The 21,348-nt window shown below is 35.2% G+C and overlaps 2 protein-coding genes across 7 annotated transcripts in view; one reads left to right on the forward strand and one right to left on the reverse strand.

The window, feature by feature from the left end:
* LOC126815370 (apoptotic chromatin condensation inducer in the nucleus) overlaps nucleotides 1–12,705 on the forward strand; it is a 38,597-nt gene extending 25,892 nt beyond the window's left edge. For 2 of the 5 annotated variants that reach the window (XM_050540958.2, XM_050540959.2), the window contains exons 8-19: nucleotides 906–1,000; nucleotides 1,905–1,974; nucleotides 4,415–4,478; nucleotides 5,868–6,016; nucleotides 6,260–6,391; nucleotides 6,948–7,047; nucleotides 7,210–7,439; nucleotides 8,136–8,243; nucleotides 8,840–9,131; nucleotides 11,200–11,300; nucleotides 11,506–11,658; nucleotides 12,190–12,705. In XM_050540958.2, the coding sequence (XP_050396915.2) occupies nucleotides 906–1,000; nucleotides 1,905–1,974; nucleotides 4,415–4,478; nucleotides 5,868–6,016; nucleotides 6,260–6,391; nucleotides 6,948–7,047; nucleotides 7,210–7,439; nucleotides 8,136–8,243; nucleotides 8,840–9,131; nucleotides 11,200–11,300; nucleotides 11,506–11,658; nucleotides 12,190–12,405 (1,710 nt within the window). In that variant the 3' untranslated portion in view covers nucleotides 12,406–12,705. Of the gene's footprint in view, nucleotides 1–905; nucleotides 1,001–1,904; nucleotides 1,975–2,441; nucleotides 4,479–5,867; nucleotides 6,017–6,259; nucleotides 6,392–6,947; nucleotides 7,048–7,209; nucleotides 7,440–8,135; nucleotides 8,244–8,839; nucleotides 9,132–11,199; nucleotides 11,301–11,505; nucleotides 11,659–12,189 lie in introns of those variants that run through there. The other 3 variants (XM_050540961.2, XR_007677878.2, XR_007677877.2) reach the window with 3 other exon arrangements.
* A 3,361-nt stretch (nucleotides 12,706–16,066) lies between these two features.
* The window catches only part of LOC126815373 (centrosomal protein of 89 kDa), a 48,978-nt gene continuing 43,696 nt past the window's right edge, over nucleotides 16,067–21,348 (reverse strand). For both annotated transcript variants that reach the window (XM_050540968.2, XM_050540967.2), the window contains one exon: nucleotides 16,067–19,009. In XM_050540968.2, coding sequence (XP_050396925.1) covers nucleotides 18,844–19,009 — 166 coding nt within the window. In that variant the 3' untranslated portion in view covers nucleotides 16,067–18,843. The remainder of the gene's footprint in view (nucleotides 19,010–21,348) is intronic.

The following is a 21,348-nucleotide window of genomic DNA, read 5'->3' on the forward strand; positions in this document are numbered from 1 at the left end:
TTACCGACATGAAACCTAGTAAAGAAGCGAATAGGTGGAGTGCCGCACGTTATCCTCAAATTGAGAGAGAATTGGTATTCTGTCAGTTTAACTGTAATCCCGCCCATTAACGCTGTCATTGTAACAGACAATACCCATAGCCTATGGTATAATGAGCGTGTGCTCAATGGAAATTACCCTTCTAATAGCCAATGAAAACTCTTTGTCTGTCGTAAGCCCCGCCTTTTCGTCAACTTGACTGATATCACCGTTGACGACACACTGTTTGGATTGCCGACAGTGGCTAACTGTACCGGTAAACGGATTAGCAGAAATATATGTCATCAAATACGCAGGAATAATAGAAATATTAACGATAATTTTGCAGATATTGTTAGCACTGTCGTTTATGACTAACGGTATACGGAAAAGCCGGAATAATAGAAATATGACTAACGGTATACGGAAAAGCCGATACCGTATCTTAAATGGCCGCCATATTTATTGCACGAAAAATGACGACATCGGAATGTCGGAATAGCAGAAAAATATGTCATCTAATTATTTACGATATCTTTGCAGATATTTTAATAACACTAAACCGCTATTGACCCATATTGTTGCCACTGTCGTCTATGACTAACGGTATACGGGATATCGGTATGGGAAATGACCGCCATCTTTATTGCTGTTGTCGATATGATCAACTTCAGACCTCGATGTTGACACACAGAAAAGCCAAGATTTGCTTAATACTATGTATTAGGCGCACCCCTTCTAGAAAATAAAATACCTGGTAAAAAAAGTGCGCCTTATACACCGAAAAATACGGTATGTACATGACATTGTACATAAATTTAGATTCTAAAAAAAAATAAAGCTTTGTTGGGTATTTTATTGAGTTGACATTCATGTTTTAATTGCAGACAAAATCTAGTCCCGAGCGAAGTGTAATGAAAGAAGAATCAGGATCACCAATAAAAGACATTGATAAGGATAAGCAGGCTTCTGATAAAGAAAAGTATGTTAAAGTAACTATATTGCTATTTATAGGGTGCTCCAACATAAATAAATATCTCCAAATGTCTTGACAATTACACCACAATATTTATATATATATACCAAGCCTTAAATCAGTTTTGCACATTTGTAGTCACTAAATAAACAGTTATGTTGTACTTAATAAGCCATGACCATTTAACCATCCTTAAATAATAGACTGAAAAATGGTTTAGTATCGGCCATAACATCCGGGCACTTTTGAGTAAAAAATAGGTTACATGCCCTTGTTTTGAAATTAGTCTCACCAGTCTATTGACCATTCTCCGCCTGATTGGATTATTGCCCCTGATTGTACAAAAAATCGCGTTTATTTTTAGCTTGTTCTCTATCCATCTCTTGCAAAATGTGGATATACCCTCCTGGCAGCTGCAGGTTTACGGCTGTAATATTTGATAAATGTGTAGAGAATTTCACGTGCGATGGCTACTAGCCAGAAATCACTGCGAGACAAGCCACTGAAGCGTGCACATTTGCCGTGTTAAGTTCAATTTTCAGTAGAGAAAACTTTTCGCTGCACAGGGCACCCTACTATTTATAAAAGCCAACCATGTCCAGTTTTTGCATGGAGTTAAAACATACGCCATCCATACTGTGTCTTGTAAACCTCCAGATTTCTCAAATGCAACCCTTCAAAGCTTTACTTCCTTATTTAGTTGGAAAACAAAATGACTAATACAATAAATGATGTCATAGAGAGATAAACAGAAGGCATTATTTAAGATTATTCCAAGTACGAAAGCTTAAAGTGTTTGTTTTCTTATGTTTGAGTACATTTTAGCGTATATTTAGTCATGGAAAATGTGATATTTTCTGCAAATAAGATGCTTTAAAATAATATGGGTACATATTTTGCTTTGATGTAGAGGTGAAAGAAAGGAGGTTAAAATGGAGGTTGATGATGTGGTTAGTCCAACAGTAGATGCAATTAAAAAGGTATTTATCACTGTTAATTATATCCAAATTTTGTAAGTACCAGGGATGGAGATGGCTTGAATATTATTATTAATATATAAAGCTTGCTGTCAGGTGACTCTTGTCATATTACAGTGAAAATATTATTGAATTTTAAAAATGCACTAAAAGTAATTTAATTCATGAGATCATTTCAGATCAAAAATTTTAGCTTGTCAAGTTCCAAGTAATCTAATTCATGAGGTCATTCCAGATCTAAAATGATAGCTCATTAAGTTCCATTATACTTGGGTGTCTTACAGACTCAAGAAATGGACCAAATTCAAAATTAGTTTGGACTTCATGTAATTTCAATTTCAATTTGAATAGAGTGCTATAAATCAAACATAAAATTGGGCTTTTATGACCAACCATATTTAGTCAAAATTATTGTGCATTTGTATTTTTCTCCATCCTTGGTTCAACTATGTTTCATCGTTAACTCGTAGATAGGTCAAGTGTTGGCAGCGCACCACAACAAATGGGCTTCTTGTAGAAACATGTATCTCATACCCCATGATGATCCTAGTACGGTACCCATAAGCTAATTACCATGATGAAATTCCTGAAAGGTTCCTAGAGGATAAAATCTTATAGATGGATGGAAGTCTTCGAAGTGAGAACACAAAATGCATCAGGATCCAAGTAGTGCTAAGCAAGCTGGATCAAAAGTGACAAAACATCCAATAATATTTGACACAATCTGGGAAATGAACAATTTTATTTTCCCCAGGATTTCTCTTTTGGATGAAAATCACTTTGAATATACTTGGTTTACTTTGAAATTGTGGTTCCTGAAGATTGCCATTGAATATTGATGTAATAACAATGTTCTGGATGTTCATAAAAACTAACATTCAATTAGTATTAGTGTAATCAACTATGTTCCTGAATGCTGCCATTCGGTCAGTGCTGAGGTGATCGGTTATGTCCCACAGGTTCCTAAAAATACTAACATTCAATAGGTATTGACATAATCAACTATTCCAATCAATCATTAATGAAGTGGATCCTGATATGCTGGCATTGACTATGTTCCAGACAGTACCGAAAAATCAGCATTGATGTAATCAGCGTTCTGAAAAATACTGACATTCAATCAGTATTGATGTAATATGTTGTGTTCCAGGCATTCCCCAAAAATACTGACATTCAATCAGTCATGTTCCTGATGTTCCTGAAAAATACAAACATTCAATCAGCCATGTTCCTGCTGTTCCAAAAAATACTGACATTCAATCAGTGTTGATGTAATACGCTGTGTTCCAGGCATTCCCCAAAAATACTGACATTCAATCAGCCATGTTCCTGAAAAATACAAACATTCAATCGGCCATGTTCCTGCTGTTCCTGAAAAATACTGACATTCAGTCAGTCTTGATGTGATCAGCTATGTTCGTGCTCTTCCTGAAAAATACTGATATTCTTTTAGTATTATTGTAATACTACTGAAATTCAATCAGTATTGATGTAATAAGCTGTGTTCCAGAAGTTCTGAAGAATACTGACATTCAATCAGCCATGCTCCTGATATTTTTGAAAAAACTGACATTCAATCAATCTTGGATGTTCTGGATGTTGTAAATGCTGTGTTGGCATTTAATCAGTGTACTCAGTTATATTCCAGATGTTCGTGAATGCTGAAAGAAGCTTGATGCTGTGATACTCATCGTGAAGTGCCATCAGCATTTAATGTTGTGATTAGAAGATTAATATGAACTGTTAGAGTATTGTGGATGGAGTGAATCGCAAATATGCAGTTAACCTTTTTATGTGACATAAACATACAAAACTTATCCTTTCAGTGACGATGTTGTGATTTAGGAAAAATTGTTTTATGATAAACAAAGTGGTTAGTGAATTGTCGCAAATTGAAGATACTTTAATAGTGATCAGATCGATTTGTGAAAATATATTTGATATAAACATTGTGTCGACAACAGCAACTTCTCCAAACGAATAGTGCTTGAAGTGGTTTGATAATTTTCTTTAAAAGTGATCTTGAAAAATAGACTTTGAACACAAATGTTTTCTGAAGATGCAAGATATTCCACCAGTTTATTAAATGAACTAAACCAAAATCAGCTGTTACTGATTTCGACTGTAGACCCATATAATTGACTTTAGATTGTTACTGCCCACAACCACTTGATGACAGATGTTGGTGTGATATGTAGTGTATTTTGGTATTTAATCCACATCATTATCCCCCTTTGGACAGGAATTATTTTTAATCTTAATATTAAGAGTATACAAAGTGCCTTAATTTTTCTTCAGAATACTTGAGTCCCGGAAAACATCTTTAAGTAATTTTAAATATTTATCCTTTGAAAATAAAATCATTGCTGTTAAAGCCTCAGATATTATATGTTGATTACCTATTCTTACTCCTTTGTCATTAAGTCCCTTCCCTATTTTTCAGGTTGATGCTAAACCTAAAGAAACATATGTACCTAAATTGTTACGAAGAAAATCCCTAAGAACAAGTATGAACCTTTTACTTAATTAAATTTATTTAATGATATACTAAGCAGCAAAAGAAACGTCAGGTTGGTATGTTACTCCGAATAGACGCATTGCATAAAACTTGCCAAATGTTTTTATTGTATATTTGTGACCACATCTCCAACTTGACCTGAGCAGTAAGGTTCCTTCCCAAACACAGAATTGAACCCAGGAAATGTTCTAAAAAACACAACCTGACTTCTGAGATGGTAATGTGTTCACCGGGACCAGCTCTATAAAAATTCACCCCCATACCTGGTTGAATCATTCACACTACAACGTCGGCAGCATTCCACGACTCATGACAGTTCAGAGGAACCAGGCGCTTGGAAGACTTGATGCTGGCCACACTGTCCAAGCCGTAGCCAAACACTTCCAGGTCAATGTTCGGACCATCTACAGGCTTCAGCAATGCTTTCAGGCCACCAACATCACGGATGATCGCCCCCGAACTGGTAGACCAAGGGTTACCGCAAGGCGACAAGACACATGCAGAATCCCTTCACACAGGCATCTGAGACAGCACGTCAGACAGTGGGAACAGAGAGAACATCCATTGCCGTAGTCCTTACCGTGGACCATTCCTCACCCCTCGCCATTGATGTGAGCGTCTACAGTTTGCCCAATAACACCAGAAGTGGCGACACAAGCAATGGAGAACTGTTCTGTTCACAGATGAGTCATTATTTCGTATCAACTGCAGATGACAAGACCAGAATATGGCGTCGACGTGGCCAGCATTATTCTGACCAATGTGTCATGGAACGAGACTCATGGGGAGGTCCAAGCATAATGGTTTGGGGTGGAATCGGCCTGAACCAGAGAGTGGGTCCTGTGGTGTTGCAAAATCTTGGTCCAGGGAGAGGAAGCGGCATCACAGCAGTGCGCTACATCGATCAAGCTGTACAGACTCTAAACCTTCTTGTAATGTCTTGGAATTGTGATGAATTAATCACTAATGTGTCAACATACTGTTCACAAAAAATTGCTTTGATCCATTTAGTATGTCGCTTTCTAGAATGATTTGATTAAAGTGCCTCTCTGATTTTGAAAGCGTACTGACATTGGTTTTTTTGCTGTTTAGTATATACTAAAATAAGATATTGTGGCCAAATGTTTTATTTATTTTGTAAACAAATCGATGTATGTTTTGTTGCCTGGCAACCTGTCTTGTGGTGATAAATTAGAAATAAGATTCAGTTTGACCATCATTCCAAAATGAATTTTGTACAGAATACTGCAAGTATAATGATCCAAATGGATCACATTGTTGTTATACCCAGGCCATCAGGGGTGTTTTATGAAGTTAGATGTACCTACCTTTGCTTTAAGGTAGAGCAGTATTTCAAATAGATTCTATTTATATTTAGCTGAAGAAGAGGGCATCAAGAAGGAAGAAGAGACTGGAGAACCAAAGGAGGAAGAAAGGAAAGAAAAACCAATAAAGAAAAGGAAATGGGGAACTTCAAAATCTGCCAAGAAATCAACTAGTTTAGAAATATCCACAGAATCATTGAAGGTATGATGAACATGATTCCATTATTCACATTGATTTCTATTTCTTCCTTTCACAACACAACTGTCTCCTATAAATTAAATATATAGAAATTTCCAAGCTTGGTCATATAATCAAATAACCATTATCCAGATTTCTTCAGAATTTCCTGAGCCATGGGTATTGGCTTAGGTATTGGTATAGTTGATAAAGCTGCTACTATTTCTTTATTGAAATGAATTAAACTTTTGATGGTTTTTTTTCCAGGGGTTAATCAGTGATGTTATACCACCTTTATTAAGTACAGAACCAGTATTAGACCTAGGTGGGGATAATGATGTATTATCAGATAAAGAAGAAGATAAAAGAGACGTCAAAATAAGACGCACAGTTCTGCAGGTTTGTGAATTTTCTCCATATGAATCAATGATTTCATCTTGCGGACAAAAAGTCCTATACCAATATGAAGCAATGAAATAAAGACAACAAAATTTGTGTATTAGTCCTGAAATAATCTGATTGTGTTCAATTATTCCATTTGCTCTTCAATACACTCTTAATTATGTTACAAGAATATAAGAAAACTGACCGAGAAAGTTTATCGGGATTTTCCGGTGTAGTTTCCCCTTGTCAGTGGTGCAAGATGGAGTTGTTCGGTTGGGATGTAAAACCGAGTTCCTGTGTACACATTGGCGTGCACGTAAAAGATCCCTTGGCTGTTGGAATACGATAAAAGAATAGTTTGTAAAGCCTCTGTCCGAGCAAAATTTCCCTCATAGCAAACTGTATGGTGTATGCCTGTTTTCTTTAGCCCAGTCGAAGCTGAACAGTAAGACGTTAAACTTGATTTCATTTTATAAGAAAACTATTCAAATAAAGTACAAGTGATTATTTTATTCCACCTTTTGTACAGACTTCAATAGTGTTGATAGAACATTTGGATTTTACCTTATAGGTAACTTCAGAAAGAACAGTAGAGGAAAAGGAGAAAGTTTTTGAAGTGAAGAATTCTGATTCTGAAGGAGTAGTTGATACAGAAGTTAAACCAGCCAAAGGTAGTTATGTATTTGAATCTGGTATGCCTTTGATTTTTCAACAGGCCCAATCAAAATGATGTACAAGTTTTAATTAAGATTATTTTGAAGGTAAATGAACATTTTGAAAATTACAATGTTACTTTCCGATCTTGCTATTCTAAATTTTCTATTATGTTTCAGAACCCAAAATTATTCGACGTTTAAATAAAGTGGTACAGGAACCAGATGAACCTACGGCAGCTAGACGAAGTCCCTCACCACCTCGTAATCCTGTTACTAACGTAGTGCACATACACAACTTAGTTCGGCCATTTACTCTCGGACAGTTGAAAGAATTACTGAAGCGAAGTGGTGATATGGAAGATGATGGTTTTTGGATTAATACTATCAAATCTCATTGTATTGCTGTGGTAAGTTATTTCCAATTGGATTAAAAAGGGGCCATGTAACCCAACACTTACATGTGGCACTGTCTTGTGTAGATCGTCTGTATAGGATGTCAAAAATTGCAGAATTTTTAATTTATCGTGTAAATGCTGTACAAATTTGAACCTTTTTGGATCAATTTTACTTTTGGAGTTTAAGCTTTCTCAAAATCAAAGTTTTGTACAAGATTCAAAATCTGAGATATAATGACCAGCCGCTTTAAAATAATGACTGATAATCAAGTCATCTAGAAATTAAAACATTAGCAACATTAATCTTCTGGCAAGGTAATCAAAATAGTCTTTGGCGGATATATGCAAATCAACCCACAGGGGGCCTGACAAGGACAGCAGTCTAGTCGTTTAGATGGTACGAAAAACCGTGGTCCCGTGTTTACATTGGTGAGCACGTAAAAGATCCCTTGGCAGTTGGAATTCGATATGATAGTAGGCCATAGTGCCGCTACCCGGACCAAATTTCCCTCATCGCATACTGTATGGCGTATGCCTGTCTTCCATAGCCCAGTTGGTGCAGAACAGTAGGACGTTAATCCCTATTTCATTTCATACAAATCAACTTACTGAAAACACATTGAATCAAGTGACACAAAGCATTTACATGTAACAAGCTAAGCAATAAATCATTAAGCTCATGTTATGACGATATTATTTTTCTTCCAGTATAAAACCTCTGAAAGTGCTGAAGATGCCAGAAAGAATTTACATGGAACAAGATGGCCACCATCCAATCCTAAAGTATTGCGAGTAGATTTTTCAACAAAAGAAGAGGTATACTGTATGATATGATGATTATGGTCTAACTAATTGTTTGTAAATTCCCATGGTGTTAGTTAGTATGATGCATTTAACGACTAGGGCAATGTTAACGATATGCCTTAATGTTTATAAAACCTTGCCTGTTTTGTCGGATGGCCGAATGGTTAGCATGTGCGCGCTGAATCATAAGGTCTGTCATCGAGTCAACTGGCATGGTTTTGATTCCCCGGTTGTTCAGAGTGGATCAGTTTGACTGAAATTTTCAGCAAATTCTTTACATTATCTAGTTTTTAACTATTATAGTCAGAACTGCCAGCTCTTTATCTAATCTCCCATAATGTATAACATTTCAGGCCTAAAAAAAGACCTGCAATAAGCAGATTTAGCTCTTGCATAATGTATGTTTAAACAGTAAAATGGTAGAATCTTTGAATATCGCTGCAAGATGAGAGCAGATCAAATCTTTATAGAAAGCATTGCTAATTACAGCTTCTTTTGAATTACTGTGTATGGAATGGGCTTAAGACTGACTTTAAACCAGTGTTCACTTGTGAGCCCAATTTTTTTTTTATTGTTTCCATCTTAAATAGTTGATCTTTATTTTATAGTTTGAAGAGTATAAAGACAGTAATGAAACAACTGATATACTTAGAGCTAAACCTGGACCACATGTTCATAAAGAAAAAGAACGAGAAAAGGAAAGAGAAAAAGAGAGAGAGAGTCGCGAAAAGAGAAAGAAAGAAGAAAAGCCTATTCGAGAATGGGATAGAGATAAGATAAGAAGTAGATCAAGAAGTCGAGAAAGAAGAGAAAAAGAGCGAGAGAGAAGGCGTCATTCACGTTCTGCAGAAAGGGAAAAGCGACGAAGAAGCAGAGATAACAAAGAAAAAGACAAGAAAGGTATGTCATCCACAGGCTATTGATTATAGTCCTATTCATGTTTTACAGATGCCCCAATCATCTGTCATGCAGACCAAGGGTTTTTGTTGGTGATTTGTTTTAAAAATTTCAACCCATCTAAATATTTTTGTCAAAGCTTTTTCATTTCCATGATATAAAACAACAACTTGGGTTATCTTTTATTTTTATCTGATCTGGGAATAAAGATCAATTTTGACCACATGATTTGGTCAACCTGAAATCTATCACAAGTTGTAATTAGTCTTCAACTTCTAAATCCACTTTTGGGATTGAGATTGCAGAATTGAATTTTCGATGGAGAAAATAAATAAATTTGATAACCTATTTTTATACGTCCACATGAAAATATTGTTGCTGCCTCTGACCGTCCGTCGGTCACTCTGTCTGCCCGTCTTAATTTGTTTGTGGACACTCTACAGGTCACAGTTTTGACAAAACTTGAAATATAGGTCTGTCTCCCAAAGATCTTGGTTCCTTTCGATATTGGCATGTATCGGACTATAACTTCATGGTTTATGGGCCCTGATTGTACGAAAAATTGTGTTTTTAGCTTGTGGACAGTCTAGAGGTCACAATTTTCATCCAATGTTTATAACCCAAAGATCTTGGTTCCTTTCGATATTCGCACATATCGTACTGTAACTCCCAGAATTATGGCCCCTGATTGTACGACAAATCGCATTTTTAGCTTTTGGTCCCCCTAGAGGTCACAATTATTATACGATTAAAAAAAAAAGTTTGCAAATATCACTGTTACACCGGTCATGTTGGTTGAGTTCAAATTTCATGAAAATAAGACCAAAACTGCCGGACAAAATGAACGCCCCTCGCAGCAAATAGTGTAAAAATATGGTATATTAAGGTTGTGGACCATCTACAGGCTAAAAATTTTATCCGGTTTAGATGAAACTTTAAATCTATGTTTATATCACAGAGATCATGGTTCCTTTCAATAAGCGTGCATATCTCAACGTAACTTCCTGGATTATGGCCCCTGATTTTTTCGAAAAATCACATTTTTAGCTTGTGGACCTGCTAAAAGTCACAAATTGTATTCAATTTTAAAAAACGTTTAAATATGTCACCGTTACACAACAGTGAAGGTTGATTTCGAATTTCGTAAAAATCTGATGGAAACTGCTGGACAAAATGTCTGCTCCTTGTATGCAAATAGTGTAAAAGTAGGTAACACCCAGGTTGTGGACACTCTAGAAGTTAAAATTTTTATCCGCTTTTGATGAAACTTGGACTGGATGTTTATAATCCAAAGATTGTGGTTCTTTTGATATTTGCGCATATCGGTCTGTTATTTCCTGGATTATGACCTCTGATTGTACGCAAAATCACATATTTTGCTTGTGGACCCTCTAGAGGTCACAATTTCTATCCAATTTACCGCCATTTCTCCCTAATAACGGTTGAGTTCCAATTTTGTGAAAATCGAACCAAACTGCCTGACAAAATGGCGGCTCCTTGTACTCAAATGATGTGAAAGTATGTCATACCAAGGTTGTGGACCCTCTAGAAGTCACAATTGTTATCTGATTTTGGTGAAACTTAAAAGATATGTTTATGTCCCAAAGATCTTGGTTCCATTCGCTATATCAGACTGTAATTTCCTGGATTACGGCCCCTGATTTTACGAAAAAAATGTGCTTTTTAGTTTGTGGATTTTTTATCCGATTTTAAAAACCATTTAAATATATCACTATTCCACCATTATGAAGGGGAAGATCGAAACGAACTGCCCGACAAAATGGCTGCTCTTTGTACGAAAAGTGTGTAAAAGTATGTAATTCTTATCTGATTTTGATGAAACTTAAAATATATCTTTATATCCCAAATATCTCGGTCCCTTTCGGTCCCTTTCAATATTTGCGCATTTTAGACTATAACTTTCTGGATTATGGTCCTTGTGTTTTTAGCTTGTTCTCTATTCATCTCTTACAAAATGTAGGCGTATCTTGCCTGGCAGCCACTGGTCTATACTGTGGTATTGGTACTTAGTATCGTTCGGTATTATATATTGGTTTTTGGTCTTTTCCAGAAAAGAAAGTAGAAGAACCACCAGCTAAATTGTTAGATGATTTATTTAAAAAAACAAAATCAACACCTTGTATATATTGGTTACCATTAACAGAAGAACAGGTAACTTATACATTTTTTTTTTTTTTTTTTTTTTCATAAATGTTGGTCCAAAATATAGCTATATATGATGAAATGGGTGTCCTGCAAAAGGCAGAGTATGCTTTTTTCTTTCTAGAACACTGGTTTTATACTAATGACTGTAATACTCATGATATTTCAGAGTTATTACTCTGAACACAAACTTTATAATTTGATTGTTTTGTAGAGTGAAAGCAGATTAGCTGCTAGAAAAGCTAGACAATTAGAACGGGAAAAGCGAAGACAAGAATTGGATAGACAAGAAGAATTAGAAAGAAAGCAACGATTAAACAGTGGTGGTGTTAGTGCAGTAGATTCCAGAAAAAAAGAAAGGGAAAGGGTGAGTATACAATGCTCCTTCTAATCTTTGAAGGAATTATTAGTGAGCAGAAATTCGCCCATGTATCTGTTACCACCTGTCACTTCAGTCAGTTATATAGAGGGATAACTCGTGTTTTCCTTTTGCGTTCATCACTTCCGATTGTTGAAACATTGATTACTCATCTATCGTAGCAATGATCTCTGTGATAAAATAATATTTGGAACTTGTTTAACCAGTTCTATCACATATGTGATAATGACTGGCACCAATATTGTCCTTTAAATATACTAAATGTTTTGTTGGGTCTTTAACATTGGAAGTTCTGAATTTAGAGACTGTCAACATTGCAGACTTTTAAGTGAACAAGAAAACATGACACAAATCCTTTTAGTTAATTAAAATTAGAAGTTGAATTTGATATTTGTTGGTACCACGGACAATACATATTGAAATATGTAACTTATTGTGCTGTGTTCTTATACATGTTTCATTTGTTTGTGTTTTTAAGTTTTCTGCATTTAAACTTAAATAAACTTTTTTTCCCCCCAGGGTCCTCCTCCTCCTCCACCAGGTAGACCTAGAGATCGACCTAAGAGAAGTCCTAGTCCACACAGAGATCGACCTAAGAGAAGTCCTAGTCCACACAGAGATCGACCTAAGAGAAGTCCTAGTCCACACAGAGATCGACCTGCAAAGAGTAATAGTCCTCACAGACAACGACCAGAACGTAGACGATCAAGGAGTAGAAGTCGAGGAAGGCGGTGATAATATATTTATAATATATAAATAGATATGTACATATGTATATAATTTTCGTGGCACATAGTAAATCAAGTTACAGATCCTCTTCCCTGTCAACATCACGCTAAGAGTTCATCATGGATAAATTCTATCATTTGGCTTTCTTTTTTTTTTTTTATTATCATTTTTAGACAATTTTATTGTGAAATGGTTCCCTGTCCAATAAAAATTAGGTTTCCATTCTTTTAATTATTTGTATAGATATTTTGTGTATAAACATTTGTATATTTAATTTAGTTTTAGAAATAAACTTTATATAGCTTATTTTTTGTTTGTACATTTCCTAAAATTTTGGGGATTTTTAAGATGCATTATATAAAATGTAGATAAAAAGCTGGCTGTACCTGCTTTAATAGTTCAAAAATAAATAACTAGACCTGTTCTCGAAACCGGTTTGATAGTTTTTATACAACCCAATCATACACTTATACATTAATTTCCAGAAATGGCACAGTTCCTGTCGAGTGGACACTCCCCTTCTCTCTCTCACACACACACACACACACTAGTGACAAGGAAAAATGTGTGGGGAACTCTCAGTCAATTCCAGTAGCAAACTTCCTGGTTAGCGAGGCAGTGCATTACTCACTGAGCCACTGTGGGTCTTTTGAAAAATTGAGTTTAATTCTGTAGAATATGTACTTTTTCCAAAAACGTGAGGAAAAAAAAAAGAAGTAATAATCCGAACAAAAACAAAAGTAGTTTGTATAAGCCCACATGGAAATGTGCATGTCCGTTGTCTACAATTTCTTGTGAACGCTCTCACTCCAAAAGTTATTATCCGATTGTTTTAAAATAGATATATGTGGTTTACATTAGTTAGACGAAGAAGCCTATTTAATTTCAATAATTTCTGTTCATTACGTCTAGAGTTATGGCCTTTGTTTCACTTTGTTCAACCTCGTTAATGCTCGATTGATGAAAGTTATTATCCGATATATATGAAATTTATATGCATCAATATAAATAGGCACCACCACTGTCATTGAAATGAATTTGAACAAAGTCTGTTAATTATTGCAAGTTGTAGAGTATTTACAGATAAAAACAAGCCAACAGTGAGGCTGATGTCCCATGCCGAAATCCCGAAATATATAGATGAAACATTAATTAATCGCACATTTATTGTTTCCAAAAGTATGAGCAATCAAACTATACACTAAGTTTCATCACTCTCTATCAGATAGAATCAAGATTATCTTGTCCCAAAGCATAGACCTCCAATGAAATTTCTTAGCTCTGCTTAGCTTCAGCTCAAAATGTTAATCATTGAACTCAGTCAAGACATTCACCTAATGAACATCCACATCAAGTTTAAACATTCTACCTCAATTAAAATCAGAGTTATGTTCAAAAGTCTTGACCAATCGTGCACCAACATTAATAGTTGTCACCCTTAGGGTATAAGGAATTAGTATACAAAGTTTCAAGATAATCCATTCAGAATTGTGGCCCTCGGGCGCTATAGGCAAACATTGGGCCCTTAGGCTATAACTAAGGAATGCATATTCCAAGTACCAAGCTGATCCATTCAGAAACGATGGGCGTGGCTCTGCCTGTGAGGGTTGGGCAATCACCAAAAAACAATAGGGGTTTTCCTTTTCAAGAATTGCGGCCTGTAATTGACACACAAAAAGAACATGGGCGTGGCTCTGCCCCTGGGGGTTGGGCATTCACCACAAACAATAGGGATGTTCCTTGGGATAGAGGGAATAAGTATGCAAAGTTTCAAGGTAATGTTAAGAAATGTGGCCTGTAGATGACAAAACAAATAAATACAAGAAATGGGCGTGCACCAAAAACAATAGGGATCATCCTTTGGGGTGTAAGGAATTCATATGAACATTTTTCAAGACAATCAATTAAACATTGTGGCATGTAGGCGACACACAAAAAGAAAATGGGCTGGCTCTTCCCCTAGGGGTTGGGCATGCCCCCCCCCCCAAAAAAAAACCCTAACAGAGTAGACTGAAGTATACTATATGTAAATGTGAGAAACATTATTTTTGTTAAGACGCAAAGTAATATTTTTCATTTTTAAATGGGATAACAATTGTGACCTCTAGAGGGACCACATGTCAAAAACAAGATTTTTTGTACAGTCTTACGGACCATAATTCTGGAAGTTACGATCCTATATGCGCAAATATCGAAAGGAACCAAGATCTTTGGGTTATAAACATGTATTTCAAGTTTCATCAAAATCGGATCAAAATTCTGAGCTCTAGAGGGTCCACAACCTTGATATACCATATTTTTACACTGTTTGCAGTCGAGGGGCGGCCATTTTGTCAGGCAGTTTTGGTCCGATTTTCACGAAATTTGAACTCAACCGTCATTAAGGTGCAACAGTGATACATCATGGCGGAGTATGCATATGTAAAATGTCTATTTTTCTTGTTTCAAGAAAATCGCATTTTAAACTTTTGAATTCCTATTTCAAATCAGGGAATTATCCGAACATGATATACTATATATATGTTATATATTGGTTGGTACTACACAAATCGAGATGACCATTTGAATGAAATTGGTTCCTGACTTCTTGCAAATTGGTTCCATATGGACATATCGTTTATGCAAATTGAACTTTTAAAACAGGTCCACATTCTGATGGACATAATGCCATGTTAGTTATATACTGGTAATATGCACAGGAATGAGTTCAATTTTAAGAAATATTGAGCTATTGTGAACGCTGTCATGTAATGACCCATTTTAAAAATACATTTACACAAACTTTAATGTTTAGACCCCTGACAATGTGTTTTGTAGGCGAAATGTCCACTGGTTCCTGTTTAGTGTTATGAGCTTTCAGTAGACAAAAGTTACATGTCCACAAATATCACTTTTGCATACTAAACTTTTGCTGAATGGGGACATGTGCTATATGTTTTCATGGTAATAACAAACGTGATTTTAACAAGCTAAAAAACGTGATTTTTCGTACAATCAGGGGCCATAATTCAGGAAGTTACGGTCCAATATGCACGAATATCGGAAGGAACCAAGATCTATGGGTTATAAATTACATTTAAAATTTCAACAAAATCAGATAAAAATTGTGACCTCTATAGGGTCCGCAAGCTAAAAACGTGAGTTTTCGTACAATCAGGGGCCATAATCAATGAATTTACAGTCCGATACAAGCCAATATCGAAAGGAACCGAGATCTTAAGGAGATAATCCTATATTTCAAGTTTTGCTAAACTTAGGGAAACACTGATGTGGTCAACATGTTCTTTAATGGTACAGCTTGATTTGGGGTAGCGAGCTATCATCATGGTGTCTTTCAAGATACATAAAGGCAGAAGCAAAGCACACCAATTGCATTATGCACTCCTTATCTTTTAAAGGCTTTTGAGCTAACAGGAGTGGGAAGAACGGTCTAAAGTACCTTTTGGATAAGGTTATTCATTGAATCGGTATCAATTCCAGGCTGGTAGTACCTAACAAGGAGTATATTCGTCTACATAACCACATGGATTTTCTCAAATCTCATGCCACTTCTGCATGAAAGATTTATTGAAATAAAGATACCGAAATTATATATTTTGAGTTGAGCCAAAGATAGGTTAAGAACATTGGATTACAGAATATTACGTGTAAAAAAAAAAAATACAAATCATAATAAAATAAATTTATTTATCACAGTTAGGACATGCTTATATCAAGCTACGGAGTATGTTTTGTTTTTTTAAAAGGTATAATGTTAACCAATAGGCATAAAGATAATACAAGATAATACATAATGTGAAATGGATACTAATTGCTGATATTTTACAAATGACTTTTTTTCCCTTCAGTACATCTTCAATATTTAAAAAAAAAACAACATTTGGCTTATGGTTAGATAATCTGACATTAACTGTACTTCTATTAACAAAATAAAGCCCACGAGCAAAGTTGCCATGCCAAATCAAAAAATTATTGTCAATAAATCCCACAGAGAAAATTTTAAAAATACTATTATAGACTCCTAGAAGAGCCTGTACTTTTCTAACCTTTCAAAGTGAAAACGTGAATGGAAAATTAATTCTGTTAACATGTTATAAAATTACGATCCAAAAATTTGAAAGTGGACAGGCAGAATTAACTACGAAATATACAGTCAAATTATTCTGAATTTCAGAAGGCCTCCTGTTCATTCCCGTATTAATAACACTTAGCTTTGACAAAACCATTGCAAACTTTATTCTATGTTGTGTTCACAAGCTTTAACATCAAAATGTGAACAAGAAACTAACTCATCCAAGCTATTTGAAAATTACTATGAAAAATTGTTGAAATTCAATAGGTTTCATTCTTTTGCCACAATGAACAATACCACAATTTTTTTTAAAACATTCCATTGAGAACATTGTCTTGTGTTACATCCATATGTGTTAAATGTCAAAATTGTAGGCTATACCTTCATGAACAATACCATCGAGAACTTTTAATTTCAATAGGGTTCTTTCTTATCATCAATCCCTTCAAATTTTAAACCAGACAGGATATGCCCACATTTTGCAAGAGATGGATAGAGAACAAGCTAAAAATAAAAGCGAATTTCCGTACAATCAGGGGCCATAATCCAGGTAGTTATGATCTAAAATGTGTGAGTATCGAAATGAACTGAGATATTTGGGATATAAAATCTGATAAAAATTGTGACTTCTAGAGGGTCCAGAAGCTCAAATCATGATTGTCCGAGCAGCCATTTTGTCCGGCAGTTTGGGTCAGATCTTTAAGACATTTCAACTCAATCCTCATTGATGTGTAACGGTGATATATTTAAAATGTTTATTTAAAAATGAATACAGCCGGGTCCAAAATCCAGGATGTTCTGTTCGGATATACGAGATTATCGAATGGAACCAAGTTCTTTGTGATATATGCGTACGAGGGATTGCCATTTTGTCCAGCAGTTTTGGTCGGTTTACCACGAAATTCGAATTCAACCATCATTATGGTGTAACAGTGATATATATTCCATGAAGTTATGGTCTGATATATGCCAATATCGAAAGGAACTGAGATCTTTGGGAGATAGGCCTATATTTTAAGTTTCGTCAAAATCAAACAAAAATTGTGACCTGTAGAGAGTGTCCACAAATTGTGGACGAACAGATAGACAGACGGACGGACAGGGGCGACGACAATATACGTCCACATGAAAATATAGGCGTATAAAAATCTGACAAAAACTGTTGAATATCGCACATTCACGATAAAAGTTGGATAGATTGATCGACACAGATGACAATAATATATGTCCACATTAATAAAATGTAACAAATTGGGGTTTATAAAAACATTAAAGCCCTAAGCAATACCAGGGCTAATAATAAGAACATACACGTCTAAAAGTGTAAATCAGCTTTGTGACTGGTTTCTGGATACAGACTTAAAAATCATTAACAAACATCATATCCTCCTTAAAAACACACGCACATTGCATGTTAATTAGCCAGTTAAACTGATAAAATAATAGTATCTACAAATAGTCACATCACATATCATCCTCGGAATTCCATGTGGTCCCATTCAAATTATCTGCTCTTGATGATTGTGCTACTTTTATCGACAAATAACAAGATATGCTTGACCGGCAAAAAAACATCTTTCCCATCTATATGTCACTTTTATATTAAATTAATAGCAAACTTTGCCATAATCGAGCGAACAAGCAGCCACATTGTTGTGAACGTAAACAATATGGCTATGATCAAGGGCAGATAATCTGAATATGTGAATACTATATGGATAAAACCCAGGGTATAGTGAAGTAGAATGGAATGAGACCACTGGAGATACCGAGGATGATTACATATATGACCACATTTCCATATGGACTTATAAAATGATAAACTTTAATGTACTGGTACCTAAATTATTTTACAATTCCACTTACTACTGCAAATATCTTATTACACAGCGATAAGATTTATATGTACCAATTCCACGTCTATAATTTCTTTGGAAATATGTTATAACTATAGTGTATTCCTTGTAACCAAATTAAAGATATCAAATTTTCTACACTATTAATCTTTTAAATGTGTATACAATACCTTTAAGAGAGAAAGAGAAATGGGGTTTAACGTCCACTCGACACAAACTAGGTCATTTCGGGACTAACATATGGTTTAATTTTATTTCAATAATTCGCTTGCGCATTGGGGTCTTTAGCAGTGGGAGGACAATACCTTTAAATAAATGAATGAGGTATTATAATGGAAAGAATTACTCTATCTAATATCTAATTCATATTGTAATTGATAATATTATGGATTCATAAATAATTTAAATAATGTAAATATGCAATTGACTAATGGAATTCTCTATGATTCAATGGACGGAAAAATAGAATACTCTATGGTTCGGAGACTGATAGGAGCCTAAGAAAGATAACCCGATTTATTCATCAAGACGATTATCTTTATCAGCTGGGAGTGTTAACAATTCATCATCTTCAATATCATCAATTTGTCCCGGTTTGCGTGTTTTTCTAATTGTGTCTTTTAAACGCATATTTTCTGAATTTGCTGCTTGCCACATATTTTCTAAATCATCTTCTACAGATCTGTAATAAATATTTTATTTTTTTAATAATTGTAAAGAATGATCACAAAATCTGCAAAGATAGGTTGCCAGGCAACAGCAGCTAAGTCGTCCGAGCAGTCAACAAGAGTTGTTGCATATTTTTTCTATTGTCAGTAATGAAACATTTATAATACACTAAAATCTGATTAAGAGTAACAACTGATTAAGCATACATTATGCAAGAGCTAAATCTGCCTATTGCAGATGTCACCCGCAGAAATCCCCAAATAAATAGATACATATTAATTAATTGCATATTTATTTTTTTCAAAAGTAACGTGCAATCAAACTATACACTAAGTTTCATCATCACTCTATCAGATAGAATCAAGATTATCTTGTCCCAAAGCATCGACCAATGAAATTGATTAGCTCTGCTTAGCTTCAGCTCGAAATGTTAATCATTAAACTCAGTCAAGACATTCACATAATGAACATCTACATCAAGTTTAAACATTCTACCTCAATTAAAAGCAGAGTTGTTATGTTCCAAAGTCTTGACCAATCAAATTGCTCATCATCGAAATTAGTCAAGGCATGGATATAATGAATCTATATTTAGAGTTTCATCGCCAAGTTATCGAGCCTCAAAGCATCAACCAATCAGATTGCTTATCTCTGCTTACCGTAAGCAGACAATGTTCATCATCGAACACCATCAAGGCATTCATCTAATAAACGCCTACACCAAGTTTGAACATTCTACCTCAATTAGAAGGAGAGTTATTGTGTTCCAAAGACTCAGTCAATCAAATTGCTTATCGCTCTGCTTACCCTCAGCAGAAAATGTTCATTATTGAACTTGGTCAAGGTATTGATGTAATAAAGCTATACACCAATTATCCTCACTCTCACTTAATTAGAACTAAAGTTATCGTGTCCTACCCTAAGCAGAAAATTCTCATCTTCTAACTCCATCAAGGCATTGACCTAATAAACACCTACACCAAGTTTGAACATTCTAACTCAAATAGAAGGAGAGTTATTGTATTCCAAAATATCAGCCAATCAAATTGCTTATCGCTCTGCTTACCCTAAGCAGAAAATGCTCATTATCAAACATAGTCAAGATATTGGCGTAATCAAACTATACACCAAGTTTCATCACTCTCACTTAATTAGAACTTAAGTTATCGTGTCCCAAAGCATCAACCCATCAAATTGCTTATCTCTGCTTTCCGCGAAGCAGAAAATGCTCATCTTCGAACCCTATACACCCAATAAACACCTACACCAAGTTTGAACATTCTAGCTCAATTAGAACGAGAGTTATTGTGTCCCAAAAAGTGTGACGGACGGACGAACAGACAGACAGACGAACCCATTTTAATGGTCCCCTGCTTTCTTCGAAAGGCGGGGGACAATTAGACATTAATTAACTTATCCAGACCATAATCAACTCTCGATGTCATCGCTAGCCTGCGATGTTTATTGGATTAGGTTCCGATTTGCTGTTTGACTTTCATTCATGATTTAATTATGAAATGGATAATAGAGAGTATGTTTTTTATCAAACCGACATTATTAATGATGATCGAGGCTAGGCCTAAAATTCAATCGCTAAAATATCGGTTGAAGGTGGATCAATTTGACTGAAATTTTCATCAAATTCCCTTTACATTATCTAGTTTTTAACTATTATAGTGAGAACTGCCAGCTCTTTATCTAATCTCCAATAATGTATCTTCAAGTAATTATCAGAAAATCATTAGAATTTGTTTGGCTTTTAGTTCTGCCCCATGCTAACGTTTAGCATACGAAACATTTAATATCATGGATTTAGATGTTCAAGTTATCAAAATTTATTGAAAATCAATATACTTGTTTGTTTCAAGTCAATCGGATGATAACTTTGGTGTCTAGAGCATCCACAAGATTTTTCAAAGTGTTCAAGGGCCATAACTCTGGTAGTAATTATCAGATCTCATTCAAAATCTCTGGCAGTAATATTAACTTTAGTCTCTAGAGCATCCACAAGATTTTTCAAAGTGATCAAGGGCCATAACTCTAGCAGTAATTATTGGAAATCATTGAAAATCACTGGGCTTCTTTGTCTTATCACCTCAAACACTGTGTATAAATCTAAAGTCAATAGGATATTAACTTTAGCCTCTAGAGCATCCACTAGATATTTCCAAGTGATCAAGAGCCATAACTCTGGCAGTAATTATCGGATATCTTCGTCTTACAACCTTAAACACTGTGTATAAATTTAAAGTCAATTGGATATTAACTTTAGCCTCTAGAGCTTCCACAAGACTTTTCAAAGTGATCAAAGGCCATAACTTGTGTATAAACTGTAGCCTCTAGAGCATCCAA

This window comes from Patella vulgata, chromosome 3 (assembly GCF_932274485.2).
Source record: "Patella vulgata chromosome 3, xgPatVulg1.2, whole genome shotgun sequence".
Taxonomy (NCBI): domain Eukaryota; kingdom Metazoa; phylum Mollusca; class Gastropoda; family Patellidae; genus Patella; species Patella vulgata.